This window comes from Marmota marmota, unplaced genomic scaffold (assembly GCF_001458135.2).
Source record: "Marmota marmota marmota unplaced genomic scaffold, marMar, whole genome shotgun sequence".
Lineage (NCBI taxonomy): Eukaryota > Metazoa > Chordata > Mammalia > Rodentia > Sciuridae > Marmota > Marmota marmota.
Window position 1 is genome coordinate 24,811,832 of NW_026000068.1, and position 15,153 is coordinate 24,826,984.

Here is a 15,153-nt window from a genome sequence, read left to right on the forward strand (position 1 = left end):
ACCCAATGACTAACACTGTGGGCTTTCATCTGTGGGTTAATTTCTTTTTCTTTTAATTTATATTTTTTAATATCTTTATTTTGTTGTTTGTTTATTTTTATGTGGTGCTGAGGATCGAACCCAGTGCCTCACATGTGAGAGGCAAGTGCTCTGCCACTGAGTCACAACCCAGGCCTGTGGGTTAATTTCAATTAGCAATTTCTGAATAAAGACCACAGACTTACTGTATATTTAGGACCAACTATCATTTTCTTCTTTTTAAAAAATTTAAATTTATTTATTTATTTTTGCAGTACTGAGGATTGAACCCAGGGTCCCACACATGTTAGGTAAACACTCTACCACTGAGTTACATCCTTAGCAAACTTTTCTTCTTCTTCTTCTTCTTTTTTTTTTTTTTTTTGGTTATACAGAAGATTGAACCCAGAGGCACTCTGTAGTGTGATATATCCTTACTACACACAAACACATTTTTTTTTTTGGGGGACAGGATCTCCCCAAGTTGCCCAGGCTGGCCTCCAACTTGCAAACCTCCTGTCTTGGTCTCCTGAGAAGCTGGGATTACAGGTGTGCACCATAGTGCCCAACCTCCTTTTTTGAGACAAGATCTCAACAATGGACCACTATTAGACTGTATCACCCAGTGTTGTCACAACCGTCTTAGTTTAAGTACACTCTATAACGTTCATGTAACAATTAAATCAATCATATTTTTCAGAATGTATCCTCCTCTCTAAGCAATGAATAACTGCTTGTGTTATTTTGAACACTCAGAGACCTTTTTTTTTGCATTACAATTCTTAATACACTTTTATACCACAATTTATCATATCTCTGATTATACATAAGGTATATTGACACCAAATTCACATCTTCATACATGTATTTTGTATAATGATGAAGGTCTCAGAGACCTTTTTATATCCAGGATCTATGCTGTTTCAAATGGCTGGGATCACTAGCACTCAATAAACAGTGGCTGAATCACTGACTCTAAATTACAAATATACTTATTAAAAAAAAAGTAATAATAATCGGGAAACTGAATCAGGAGGATCACAAATTCAGGGCCAGCCTGTGTAACTTACCAAGGCCCTCAGCAACTTAGTAAGAAGATATCTCAAAATAAAATTTCAAAAATGGCTACAGATGTAGCTCATTAGTAAAGTGCCCCTGGGTTAAATCCCCAGTACCACACACAAAAAAAGTAATAATAACTAGTTTGATCAATTATGCAACGATATTCTCAACTCACTTATCTCTGACAAATTGAAAATTACCTATATAAATGAGAAAGAAAATCTAAAAAGAAAAAAACAGATCAGACGGAAAGGGCAGGTTCAAACAAAAGACCCAAGTCCATATTTTCATGGTTTTAGACTTAAAGTTTTGAAAGATATTTACCAATAGTTTTTTTTTAAGTAGAATGACAATGGTTATCAGAATATTAACTACAGAAATTTGCACCACAGTATATATAATGTTTATATTAAACACTCAATGAAAATGGGTCTTTTAGCAATTATTCCTTGTAGATAACTCCAAATTGAATTTTCATATGAAATTAGTTTTTTTTAAGCACCTGCACCTCTTTTTTAAGCAACTTAATATTTCTGGCCATGTAATTATTACAATATTCTTGCACACTGATTCAAGAAGTAATCAATAAAATCATATATATATAAAATCTTTATTTTTATTTTTTTATTATTTTTTTTATGTGGTGCCAGAGATCAAACCCACACAGTGCCTCACACATGCTAGGCAAGGCTCTACAACTGAGCCATAACCCCAGCCCTCATATTCATGATATGTATGATGAGTATACCACTTCAATAAGTTAGAAATTTTGAAATTTTGGAAATTAGCATGGTGCCAGACTAAAGAAAACATTCACGGGAGGATAAAATCAGTAATACATTATCATTTTTATTAATTTCTTCCCATCGCTGAAGCTTTTTAGATCTCATTACTTCTCTGAGTTAATAATAAGAAAATAAAAATTGTTGTTTAAGTTTTACTCAAGAAAACTAAAACCACGTAAATACTTCTATCTTCCTTGGGTTTTCTCAGAATATTTTTACAAAGAACCTCAAATACATTAGTGTCTGTAAAAGACTGGCAATTTTTAAGACCTACTACCAAAAGCAGTTTACAACACAAAATTGTAAGAGTAAGGAATATATATTATTGATCTGAGGCACGCAAGACTACCAAAGACCCAATTACTATGCTAAACTAATGTAGATATCTTTGCAATGGCCACTCCAAAGAGTGTGATCTTTAAACCCACTATAATTTCCACAATTTCCTACTTCTAAAAATAGTAATAAAATGTACTTAACAAGTGTTATTTAACCTAATGGCTTTAATAAGGAAAAAATTCACAAAAGTTTCAATTAAATATCAACTTCAGTTATTTTTATTACAGGTACCATCTAGTAATTCTGGAAATAGCCTGGAGAAACATCTAAAACAATTATTTAAGAGGAAAAAACTGCCTCAAATACTCTTTCCAAATTCTGTTCAAGTTTCCCTCAAACCATTATGCACATGCCTATTCTTGACTGTGACTTGTGTATTATGTATTACTCTTTTCTCTGCAATTTCTATAATTCAATTTCATTATCACCCAATATTCCATATCTTCTTTCTCTCTTTCCCACATCACACCTCAACACTTGCTTCTTTCTGTTCCTCAACATTCCTACTTGATCTATTACAATAAAAAAAAAAAATGCCTAAAGAGTATATACATTTTTAAACATAACAGATGTTATAGATAATATTACTGATAAGTTTTGGGGTGAAAGAACACAAAAACCAACCACAAAATGATAGCTTTTTAGCAACTTTTAATTTAAATAGATGTTTTTGTACTTCTGTTATCTACAACTCTTCAGTTGAGTTCACTAATCCAGTCATAACTATTATTTTAATTAAGCTGATAAGCTTCATAAAAAACCCCTACAGACATGCTTGAGTTACAATTTAGAATATGTAAGTAACATACCATATAAAAATAAATATATGAGCTAGTAGCAGTGGTGCCTATAATACCAGCAACTGGTGAGCTTGAGGCAGGTTGGTTTTAGGCCCATCTCAGCAATTAAGTAAAAAAAAAAAAAAAAAATAGAAAAAGAAAAAAGGGCTGGGATGTAGTAGCTCAGTGATTAAGTGCCCAAGGGTTCAACTCCCAGTACCTCCCCCAAAAAGTAAATATATAACATAAAACTTCAACATAAAAATATGAAACTCAAGTGATTTTTTAAACCTTTGTTTTATACGGACTTTCTTTTGTGCCAAACTACCAACACACTAAAATCATTTCCACTGCAAAAATAATAGGACTATAATTAGAGATATTTTCACATCACTACACTAGCAAAACACTTTTCTTTTGAACTTAGAAAGCATGTATACATGAGTCCTAAAAATAGGCATATATAACTAGATAAAAATGTAACAGAGTAGAAAGTCTGCTGATTGTTATTGTTGGGGTAGTATACATAAAACAATCCCCTCCACTTTCTCCCCTTCAAACAGTGGGTACTTAGTGGAGCAGATATAAGAGTAAAAAAGGGAACTTGGTGGCAATGGCAATATGAAACAGGGGGAGGTTCCACTCTCTGAATCTCTCTATAGCAAGTGTAGGGACAAACAACTCTATTTATTTATTTATTTATTTATTTATTTGGATACAGGGAATGAAACCCAGGGATGCTTTACCACTGAGACATGTCCCCAGCCCTTTTTATTTTGAAACCAGAGTCTCTCTAAATTGCCCAGGCTGGCCTCGAACTTATGATCCTTCTGTTTCAGCCTCCCAAGTCTCTGAGATTACAAACTTGCAGCTTTACTTTTATAGTCTAAAAAAGACAAAAGTACCAAATTATCTGATTAGTTTAATTCCCCACTCCAAATACTACATAAAATTCAAACATTGCTAAAGGATACTAAAAACACATGCATAAGGCAGAATTATTTGTGAGGGGATATAAGAGGACTAGAGAGAAAATAATTTCAAACTCACTTATGAAAAAATGAGCTCAAACTTTGCAAAGTTCATGAGAAATATGCTTTTAATTAAAAATTTGGCCTAAAATAATCCATTTCCTTAAACATGTAACCTAAAATAACCATCCCTGAATATCAAGGGTGGCAATCTCAGAAAAGTTGTAATCAAAACCATACGGATAATTTCCAGTTAATAATCACATACATAATGATGAAAAGAATGATTTTATTCTGATCTCAAGTAGTGTCAGAAATTGTAAAGGAATCTCCAAACACTGCTAAAAGTTATTGTAAATATGAAGTCTCAGAGATGAGGAAGTTATTAATGGCCATATAAATGGGAGTAAATGATACCCAGAGAGAAGAGATGGACGGAGTTCTGTTATAGGCGACTGGAGAAAGGTACTACGGCAGAAAGTGACAGAATGGTTAACAACAGATCTGGAATACTTCAGAAAATGGCAACAAAGCGAAAAACTGACAAGAACGTTTGAAAGTAAGATGAACGGTATCCAATGGGATCGTCACGTCGTACGAGCACGGCTCCGGACTTCCACTGAGTGGGACGGGGGAAGAACTATCACTGCGCGGGGAACTGCCCGGGCTGAAGGGTGCAAAGGATTCTGCAGGTGGCGGAGCACACGCAGGGGGTGGGAAGGACTGTGCCGCCTCAATAGGGCCACTGTATTCCCTTCAAGATTAGGGGAAGCTGACACAGCACGTTTCCCAGCACCAAGAGGCACACGCCCGAGGCCCCTCCCTAACAACTTGCCTTGTAGAAAGAGTTGCGGGTCCCAGGCCCCCGGAACCCAAGGCTTCGCCATCCAGGACAACTGCTCTGCCAACAACGTCCCGCGAGAATCGAGAGATCTCGCGATACATACTAGCATCTCGCGAGCCTCCTCTAGAACCAACATGGCGGTAAGGAAAAAGCAGTATTTCGGAACTTAAAAAGTGTTTTTATTAACGACTGGAGAACGTGCAAAATACAGAAAAAAACAGGAAGTATTTTCCACCTTATGTGTCTCCTCCTAGCCTCCTAGAAAAGAAGAACAGCAGCAAGCCATCCCAAAACCTTCGACAATCACGGTTATACTAGAAAGTCCAACCCTATAACTCAGCCTGGTTGCCTGTCACGTGGAAGATTTTCAGCGTGTCCGTCACGTGGGCCGCCAAGGAGCGGGCGCGCGCCCGTCGCCCTCCCAAGAGCCCTCCCCGCCCCCTTTCGCCCGCGCACACGTGCGCGCGCACCCCCGCCCCACGTGGGGGCTTCGCCGTCGCCGTCGCCGCAGCAGCCTCCAGCCCACCCCCTCCCAGCATTTGGCTCCAAATCCGGGTCCCAGAGCCGATCATTTCAACCCCCGCCCTCCCCCTTTCTTCTCCCTCCCCCGAGTCTGGCCCCCACCACGTGCCCCGAGCGCCTGCTCACCTTCCGCGCTGGGCCGGGCGTGACGGGCCACTCCGGGAGGCGCCGCTACCGTGGCCGCTCTCTGCTCCCGCCACGGCACTTGCTTGACTGGCTGCCGCCGCAGGAAGCTCGACAGCGGCGCCGCGGCGCTTCCAGGTGGGTCCCCGCCTCCCGCTCCTGCCACTTCCCGCAGCACCAGCGGCTCCTTCCGGTCCCCTCCTTTCTCCTCCTGGTTGGGACCGGCAGGCAGCGGCGGCGGCGGCTGCGGCTGCGACTGCAGGCGCGCTCACTGCACCGCCTGCTGGTAATCGTGGCCTGTGCAGCGCCCACGGGCAGAGGGCTGCCGAGGCCCGCCCTCTCGGCGGGTTCCCGCCCTTGGGCGAGGGTTGGTCTTCTGAGGGCAGGACCCAGTCCATCCCCTGCAGTGGTCTGTCCTGTCACTACTCAAGGAGATACCGCCTCTTTTCTCCACTGTTGAACGACTGCTTCATCCTAACCTTTGGTTTCTTTTGAGAATCTAAGCCCTAGCTCCCTTGGTAGTGTGGTATATTTTAAATACTTCTGCCTACCTCATCGCTAACGGGACGACCTCCCTAGCTCACCTCCAAGGCTTTCTGGCTCTCATCACAGCACGCAAGCTCCAACCTTTGCGCTTGCTGTTCTCTCCAGCTAGAGCACTTCCCCCAGATTTAACTCATAGATGTTCGATGCGTATTTCAGGTACCTTTTCAGAGGTCACTGTCAGAGAGCTTCCGGAAGAGCGTATCTCCAGGTCACTACTTATCCACTTTCTACCTTCATACAATTATCACTTCCAGACATTACTTGCAAATGTCTTCCTCACCAAGCATGTAGTATTTTTTTTTATTTTTTATTTTTTTTAGTTGCCAATGGATTTTTCACTTTATTTATATGTGGTGCTGAGGATCGAACCCAGGGCCTCACACATACTAGGCAAGTGCTCTGCCACTGAACCACAATCCCAGTCCGGTATTTTTAAAAGCAGAATCTAGTAACTTTAGGGGAGGGGGGTACCAGAAATTGAACTCAAGTGCACTCAACCACTGAGCCACATCACCAGTCCTATTTTGTATTTTATTTAGAGACAGGGTCTCACTGAGCTGCTTGGAGCCTCTCTGTTGCTGAGGCTTGCATTGAACTTGCATCCTCCTGCCTCAGGCTTCCCAGCCACTGAGATTACGGGCCTGCACCATGGGGCCTGGCTTGGATTTAGTAACTTTTGTTCGTTGCTTTATTCCCAGAACCATGGCACAAAACAGGGCTCAATAAATACTCTCAAAAATTTCTAGGTAGGGAGCTGTGGGTAATAACTCAGTGGTAGAGCAGTTGCATAGTATATGCAAGGCCCTGGGTTTGATCCCCAGCACTACCAAAAAAAAAAAAAAATTAAAAAGCTATATTGCTGGGTGTGATAGTACCCAGTGACTGGAAAGGATGAGGCCAGATTGGGCAATTTAGCTATAACCTGCCTCAAAATAAAAAAGAACTGGGGATATCACTTGGTGGTAGAGTGCTTGCTTAATAAGTTCCAGGCCCTGGATTTAATCCCAGCACTGTGCGGCAGGATGGTGCATGCCTGTAATCCTAGTGGCTCTGGAGGCTGAGACAGGAGGATCACAAGTTCAAAACCAGTCTCAGCAATTTAATGAGGCCCTAAGCAACTTAGCAAGACCCTATCTCAAAAAGGACTAAAGATGTGGCTCAGTGTTAAGTGCTCCTGGGTTCAATCCCCATACCAAAAATTATTTTATATATATATGTATGTAAATCATTTTACATATATATATATTTATAAATGTAAATCTCCAGGCAAAACGTGGTGGTCCCACCTACTTGAGTCAAGGCCAGTCTAGGCCACTTAGAGAGAGCCTGCCTCAGAATAAAACTTAAAAGGGGAGGTGGATTGTTGGGGGTGTAGATCAGTACTTGCCTTGCATGTGCAGGCCCTGTGTTCAATCCCTAGCCCCATCCCCAACCCCCCAAAATATCCACTGCATCTACCAACCATATTGAGCATACAAATAAGTCCAACACATAATTGCTTCCTTTATGAGCTGTGGAAAACTCAACTTCCTTCACTGTCTGTAATTAGAAGGCATATTCCAAAAATATCAAACCCAGTGATAAAAGACATAAAGTGGTACTCTCTTACAGTTGTCAAGTATTGCTTTTCTTTTCCTTATCTCCGAAGCAATTTTTTCAGGCAAATGGATTTGTGTGCCTTCTTTAAACATGGCTAATAAAAGTTACTCAGTGGTTGAAATGGCTCCTGTATTTGTTTTAGTTTCCATTTCAAAACAGCATCTGCCTCAAGGGTACATTTTTATGTTGAGAAATACATTTATTTATCTATCTAACCTATCTATCACTGTATTGCCTAGGCTGGCATTGAAGTCCTGGGCTCAAGAGATTCCCCACCTCAGCCTCCTGAGTAACTGGACTACAGAGAGGCCTGCATACCAGGCTCAGGAAGCTTTCCTTCAGTCTACTTGGTGCTAGTAGCAACATGGTTTCCCTATCTTGCTCTGTGTACTTACAGAGCCAAATTCTATGTAACATGACCACAATAATTGTGGCTTTCTGAGTCTTGTGTGTCCAGCCATATACTTTATATTACATCCCTGTGGAGGCCAAGGCAAGAGGATCATAGGTTTGAGGCCAGCCTGGGCAATTTAGTGAGATTCTGTCTCAAACAATAAAAAGCTGGGGATGTAGCTCACTGGTAAAGCACCCCTGGGTTCAGTCTCCAGTACAACAAGTAATATTTCCAGAGAGACCACATCCACTAACTGATCAATGCATGGATAAAAGTCCCAACCTACTTACTGCTTATCTCAGCTTGAGACAATCCTCAAGGATCATCATGTTTACAGAATTGTAGGATCAGCTGAGGTACTCCATTGTAACTTCTCCCTCTACCTAGCATGTGCAAGGTCCTAGGTTCCATCCCCAACATGACTAAATGTATATCCATAACCACTGTTAACCTTGCTTGTGAATGCCCCATCCTAACTAAGGTATAGTCCTATATGACTGTTGTTATTTTCATCTACAATCATAGAACTCTGAAGATCTGATTCGATTTGTTTTGTTTTTTTATGCTGGTGATTGAACCCAGGCTTCATGAAATATACTTCCATCCCAGAATATTGAAGAGAGAAAATACTTTAAAATCAAATAATGTAAAGGTTTGTACAATATTTTCTGAAACACTGGCATTCCTATTACAATCTCAGCCTAATACTTGAACCAAATAAAAGAGAGCCTAGAAGTGGGCAAAAAGCTCACGTTTCTCTCAGTCCCCTACTATAACATGTAAGGCACTGCCTTAGAATCCCCTTTGAAAAATCACTAATATAGTTCATTCTTCCTTTCAACATATGCCAAGTACTGTCAAGTACTGTGGATGAAAAGCCCAGGTCATTGGGGTTGTGGGTGTCGCTCAGTGATAGATCACTTCCCTTGCATGCATGAAGCCCTGGGTTCCATCCTTTGCACCATAATTTTTTTTTTTTTTAAATCTGGCTACACTGGCACATGCCTGTAATTGGTTTGATCATTTCCTTTGTGTGTCTGGATATTTGTAGGGCTGAAGCTCTATGATTGGGTAGTTGATTGAATTTGTGAGCATGTGAAAGAAAGCCTAGGATTCCTGACTTGGGTGACTAGGGAAATAGAGGTGTCATTGATGACCACAGAAAATACTAAAGTAGGAGCAAGTTTAGCATGGAAATGATGTGTTCCATTAAGGGTATACCGAGTTTAAGATAACTCTAGTATATCCAAATGAAGCTGCCTAGGAGTCTAATCTGGAAGTTAACTGGAACCTTGGATATAAATGTGGTGGTGGGGGTGGTATGAAGAAAACACAAAGAATTTTAGAAAGAACAAAGTCTTGAGAAATACTGACATTTTTATAGGCAAGGAAAGTGAAAAACAGAACTGAGGGACTAGAACAGTAAAAGAAAAACTGGATAAAGTAGTACCCCAAACAAAAGGGATGAGGAAATTTGAAAAAAGGAATCATCAACATTAACATATTAGACAAATTTACCAGACACTTAGTTTGTGTTACAGACCACATTAAGCTATGGGGGTGAACAAGACAAAACCCTTTTCTTTGGTGCTTATTATATAGTTGGGAAGATATGGTTGAACATCACCAAAATGATTAATATATTTAGCATGTGTTAAAAATTTGTACATTATTTGTTTCTAGGAAAGTACTTATTTCTAAGAAACTTTCTGTGGTTTATGAAAAACTCGGTATACAGGTTAAAAAAATAATTAAAATAGGAAAATCAGGGGGAAAAGAAAACAGAAGAAAAATAATGCATAAACATACATGCTCTAAGGTCCTAAACACTTGATTTAGGATTTCTAGCAGGTGTTACAAGGAAAAACAAGATCAGTTATAACAGTCTCAATATCCATATAGATAATAAAACAATTTGCCCAATGGAGGCATTACTATTCCCAATAGTAAAAAGAAGATAAATTCCTCCCATAGTATCTCCTAAAGACAAGATCATGTGAACAGTATTCTCAACAGCATCTTTCTAGTAAATCCAACAATTAATTTGATGGGATCCTTTAATACATCTTTCACTCTAGGCTGAAAGCAATTCAGCTTGGAAAAGATGATAAGCATAGCCTAGGAAAGAAACTTCATCTTAGTAAAAGGAAATATTTAAGAAACATTTAAAGGAATAAATTAATTATACATTATTCAAATGATCCTCCATTCATTTAGCTGATGTGATCCATAAAACATGAGTCTTCTGGGTCTCAACTAATTCCTGGAGAACCAAATCAGTTTTGCTTTCAAAACGTAAAAGATTTAGAACTAATCCCTGCCTCCCCACAATTCATTTACTGGTAAAGAATCTTTTGAAAAAGTCCCTCAAAAGGAGAACTAGGGGCTGTGGGTATAGCTCAGTGACAGAACATGTGCTTAGCATGCATGAGGCCCTGGGTTCAATCCTCAGCACTGAAAAGAAAAAACAACCACAAAATCTATTAATTGAAAAGTTGAACAGTAACTGTACAATGGATCAATTAGGCCCTCATCACCCAAACCACTGATCAATCTTCTTATCATTACCAGTGAAACATATTGTGCAAGCCCTCCTTCTTTCCTCTTGCTTCACCAGGCTAATCAAATCAATAAACTCTTAAATTGATAACTCCCAATGAGCTGTGCTTCCTGTAATGCATATTCTTGTGTAGTTCCCTTCCTACACAAAGATGGCAGAAATGGCATTGTGCCAATTCTTGTTATAACTCTTTAGAAGCCTACAGCATTTATTTTTACCCTCTTGGAACTCAGCTACCATAAATTATGCTATCTTGTTGGAGAGAAGTCACATGGAGAGACCCTAGTGGGTGAGATCATGGGGAAAGAAAGGCCTTAAGAGAGATGAATTCTGCACCTTGGTCAACTTGAACACCAACACGCCAGTCCAGTGAGAAGTTTTTATTGATATTCCAGTATAGCTTCACCATCAACTGAATGCACCCTGATGAGTGAATCTGGTCAACACCACAAGGAACACACACAGAATTGTTAAAAATAATAATTTTTTTTATCAGTTAAATTTTGAGATACTGTTTTATGCTTTTTGTTTTGTTCTTGTACCAGGGATTAAACCAGGGGCACTTAACCCCTGAGCCACATCCTCAGCCCTTCTTATTCTTTATTTTGAGGCAGTGTCTTGCTCAGTTATTTAGGGCTTTGCTAAATTGCAAGGCTGACCTCAAATTTGAGATCCTCCTCCTAAGTTCCTGGGATTACAGGAATGTACAACCACACCCAGCTATAAACGATAGTCTTAAGCCTGAATGGCATCATGCCTAGTGTTGAACTATCCCTGCTGTCATGTTCACATAGCCTCACATTTATGTACACAGGTTTGTAGCAGAATTTAATGTGGGCAAGAGACAAAGAGCTGAAGGAACTTGAACCCAAAAGGGCTTGTCTAATTAATCTATATCTGGAGAGCTGCTATCATAAATCATGCTTCCACAATTTTGCTAAATTTACACATTTCTGACATGTATTGGAATCCTTGACTTTCTGCCATTGGTGACAAATGAATAGTACTGTAGGACTATAGAACTGGCAGGACATGTTAGTTGCACCAAAAGCTAGGAAGATGGATACTATACCTTCACAATGTACTTTGTATCTAATACAGCATTTAGTTTCAGAACAAACCAATGAAATAAATATTCATTTTGCAGATAAGGAAACCAAGGCCAGAGAACTTGCCAAGGCCTTATAGATGTTGGCAGGACTTAGTATTCAAGTACAAGCAATCTCAGTATGTTACACTGATTAGGTTACCTTATTTACACTTCCCTGTAGCCACACCTTTTGCCATGTGACCTCCCCCTACACACACAAGGAATTGAACCTAGAAGCAATTTACCATTGAGCTACATCCTCACTTCTTTTTTATTTTTTGAGACAAAGCCTTGCTAAATTGTCAAGGCTAGCTTCCAATTTGTGATCTTCATTTCTCAGCCTCCTTAGTCACTGGAACAAGCATGCACCACTATGCCCAGCTTGCCATTTGACTTGGCAGTTCCTCTCACTGAAAGTAGAATCTATTTCCCTGTTCCTTGATTCTGAGATCAACCTCTAACTTGCTTTAGCCAATGACATGTTAATAGATGTGACACATGTATTGGCTTGAAAATGACTTGCTCCTCTGCTATACAGAGAACACATCTGGGTTAGTCTGCTGAAGAATACAAGAAACAGCCAATTTGCTCCAGTCATCTCAGGAGAAGTCAGCCAGATCAGTCAATCCCAAGAAAAATCAGTAAACCCAGGAAAGGTCAGCAGATGCATCAGTGGGAATGGGCCAAAGTCTGATTAGCCACAAACTTATAAAATAAATTCTTCTTACACACCACTGAAATTTAGCAAAAACTGATAAACTAACTCAGGAGCCTATACTTTTTTCATACTTTTTTTCAGGGGTGGGGCATACTGGGGATTCAACTCGGGGGTGCTTTACCACTGAGCTAAGTCCCCAGCCCTTTTTATTTTTTATTTTGAGACAGGGTCTTGCTAAGTTGCTCAGGCTGTCCTCAAACTTGGAGTCTTCCTGCCTTAGCCTCCAGAGTCACTGGGATTACAGGTGTGAACCACCACACCCAGCTGGAGCCCATATTTCTAATGACTATTCATGCCGCTTTTCAAATTGTTGAGTTTTAGATGACTGACGTATGAGTACATATATCTAGTACAGTTAGAAAGATACATTAAAGCTAGTAAAATATACTGGAGAATCATCTTAAAAGATGGGATAGTGAGGTACAGTGGTACACTCCTGTAATCCCAGCCACTTAGGAGGCTGAGACAGGATTGCAAGTTTGAGAACAGCCTGGGCAATTTAGCCAGATATCCTGTCCAAAAAACTAAAAATAGGACTGGGGATATAGCTCAGTGGTAGGGTGCCTCTGGCCTCAATCCCCTATACAAACAATAAAAACATTTTTAAAAGGTAGTTGGGTTGTTATTAAGATAGTTTAATAATAGTCCATTTTTCTTTTCTTTCTTTTTTCTTTTTTTTTTGGTGGTATTGTGGATCAAATATCAAACCCAGGGCTTCACACATGCTAGGCAAGTCCTGTACCACTGAGCTACCTAGAAAAATAGTAATTCTTTTTTTTTTTTCCATAGAGAATTAATTCCCCTTCCCAGTGCCATCATTCAAAATAGTAATAAATATATTCAAATTGACCATTGAGGGTCAGAGAAATAGCTAAGACATAAGGAAATTGCCTTTCTGATGTAACTAATACAAATAATATCCTAAAGTTTGTTATGAAAATAGTAATGAGTGCTAATAAGTCATATATATGGGGAAAGTAATTTAAGCAGGGTAACAAAGATAGAAGCCAGATAGATCTGAAAAGGAAAGAGGGCATAAAGTGGAATTAAAGGGTATAGACTGTCACCAGCTGTCGGGCTGGCAACTAAAAAACCACACAAACACAAAAATACCTTTTTGGGGGGTCAGAGATGGCTCTGAGACCTCAGGTGTCAGGTCCCACACTGAAGGCAAGGGGAGCAAGGGAAGCAAGAGCGAGAACACACCTGAAACCCCCTATGTATTGGGGAAAAGCCATTCATAGAATATAAGGCAAGGGATTGGGTTTCAAAGGGTGGAGTCTTGCTTGGTGATGTCTTGTGGTCAGCAGATTGATTGACATCTTGGAAAGCCACACCCACCTCAGGTGCTGTGTGGGATCACAGGCAGAAAAGGCACACCGCCCAATCAGGCAGCAATGTCAGGCCAGTCCCCTCATACTGCTCAATGTGCACAGCTCATACACACAGCCCATGGATGGTCTGCAACAATAGACTGGATACAAAACTTTGTAAATAAAAAAGAAGAAACAGGTGTGGCAGGTTGTTCTAGAGAATATTCATTTCCTTGGCTCGAAATGAGGGAATGTCCCCTGAAGGAAAGGCAAGGTGCTAGTGAAGAGGGAGAGTTAAGAAGCACTGTAGCATGAAGGATTGATAATTGATTTTTAAAAACATAGCAGAAAGTGTAGGGCATTGAAACTAATTAAATGAAGTCAGGCATAGTGGTACACACCTATAATCCCAGTCCTATGCTACTCAGGAGGCCGAGGCAGGATTACAAATTTGAGGCCAGCATGTGCAACTGAGCAAGAGCCTATCTCAAAATAAAAACAAAAGGGGCTGGGGGTGTAGCTCAGCAGTAGAGCACTTACCTGGCATACACAGAGCCCTGAGTTCAATTTCCAGCACTGCAAAAAAAGAAGAAAAAAAAAAAAAACTAAATGAAAAAATGAATTGCCAAGGAAGACAGGAAAAGAGAAAGAGTCCCCCTTTGTCAATTATACTTTAATAAAGCGGAGGAGGGAGAAGCCCCGTCTTTCTCTAATCTGGAAAGATATTAAGAGGTGGCAATGAAAGGAAGACAAAGGAGTAATGTTTCAGTCTTAGCAAAATAGAGGTCAGGTTATTTAATGAAGCCAGGAGAAGAGTAAGACTATGGAGAACTATAATGGTAGTATGCTATCCTAGGAAATTGACAAAGGATCACTAAAAATATCACTAAGCATTGAGAACTAAACTGAATGCAAAACTAAATATTATAAAATTACCAAGTAAAAGTATGGAGATATTGTTAAATATCTTCCCACCTTCCTAAATATTATACAATTACCATGTAAACTTCTATATTTCAACATATATTTCCTAACAAGGGCTTTCTTCTACATACTAGTTTTCACACTCAAGAAACTTAACATTGAGGCAGGGCAGAGTGGCACTTGCCTGTAATCCCAACAATGTGGGAGACTGAGGCAGGAGGATTACAGGTTCAAAACCAGCCTGAGCAATTTGGCAAGACCCTGTCTCAAAATAAAAATTTTTTAAAAAGGCTGGGAGAAGAGGTAGTTCAGTAGTCCTATGCCCCTGAATTCAATCTTCAGTAACACCAAACAAAAAATTTAACATTTATATTATTTTATCTAAGATCTAAAATCTATCCCATTTCAGCATATATAATGTATATAATTGAATTTCTCAAACTCTTCCAATTATTGTTCCTTATAATCTGCTCCCTCCCATCCAGAACCAAATTAAGAACCAGATATTGCATTTCGTTGTCACCTTCTCTTAATCTTCATCTTTTTTTTTTTTTTTTTTTTTTTGG

The 15,153-nt window shown here is 39.7% G+C and overlaps 2 protein-coding genes across 5 annotated transcripts in view; both read right to left on the reverse strand.

Annotated features, from left to right (window-relative positions):
- Positions 1-5,959, reverse strand: part of Zzz3 (zinc finger ZZ-type containing 3) — a 105,325-nt gene extending 99,366 nt beyond the window's left edge. For 3 of the 4 annotated variants that reach the window (XM_015490532.2, XM_015490531.2, XM_048814095.1), the window contains exon 1: positions 5,447-5,580. Coding sequence is in view for 1 of the 4 variants with exons in the window: in XM_048814096.1 (XP_048670053.1) it covers positions 5,447-5,841 (395 nt within the window). In the remaining 3 variants the exon portion in view is untranslated. Of the gene's footprint in view, positions 1-5,446 lie in introns of all 4 variants that reach the window. The other variant, XM_048814096.1, reaches the window with a different exon arrangement.
- A 5,808-nt stretch (positions 5,960-11,767) lies between these two features.
- The window catches only part of Usp33 (ubiquitin specific peptidase 33), a 70,206-nt gene continuing 66,820 nt past the window's right edge, over positions 11,768-15,153 (reverse strand). Inside the window, exon 23 of the mRNA XM_048814104.1 lies at positions 11,768-11,779. Within this exon, the coding sequence (XP_048670061.1) occupies positions 11,775-11,779 (5 nt within the window). The 3' untranslated portion in view covers positions 11,768-11,774. The remainder of the gene's footprint in view (positions 11,780-15,153) is intronic.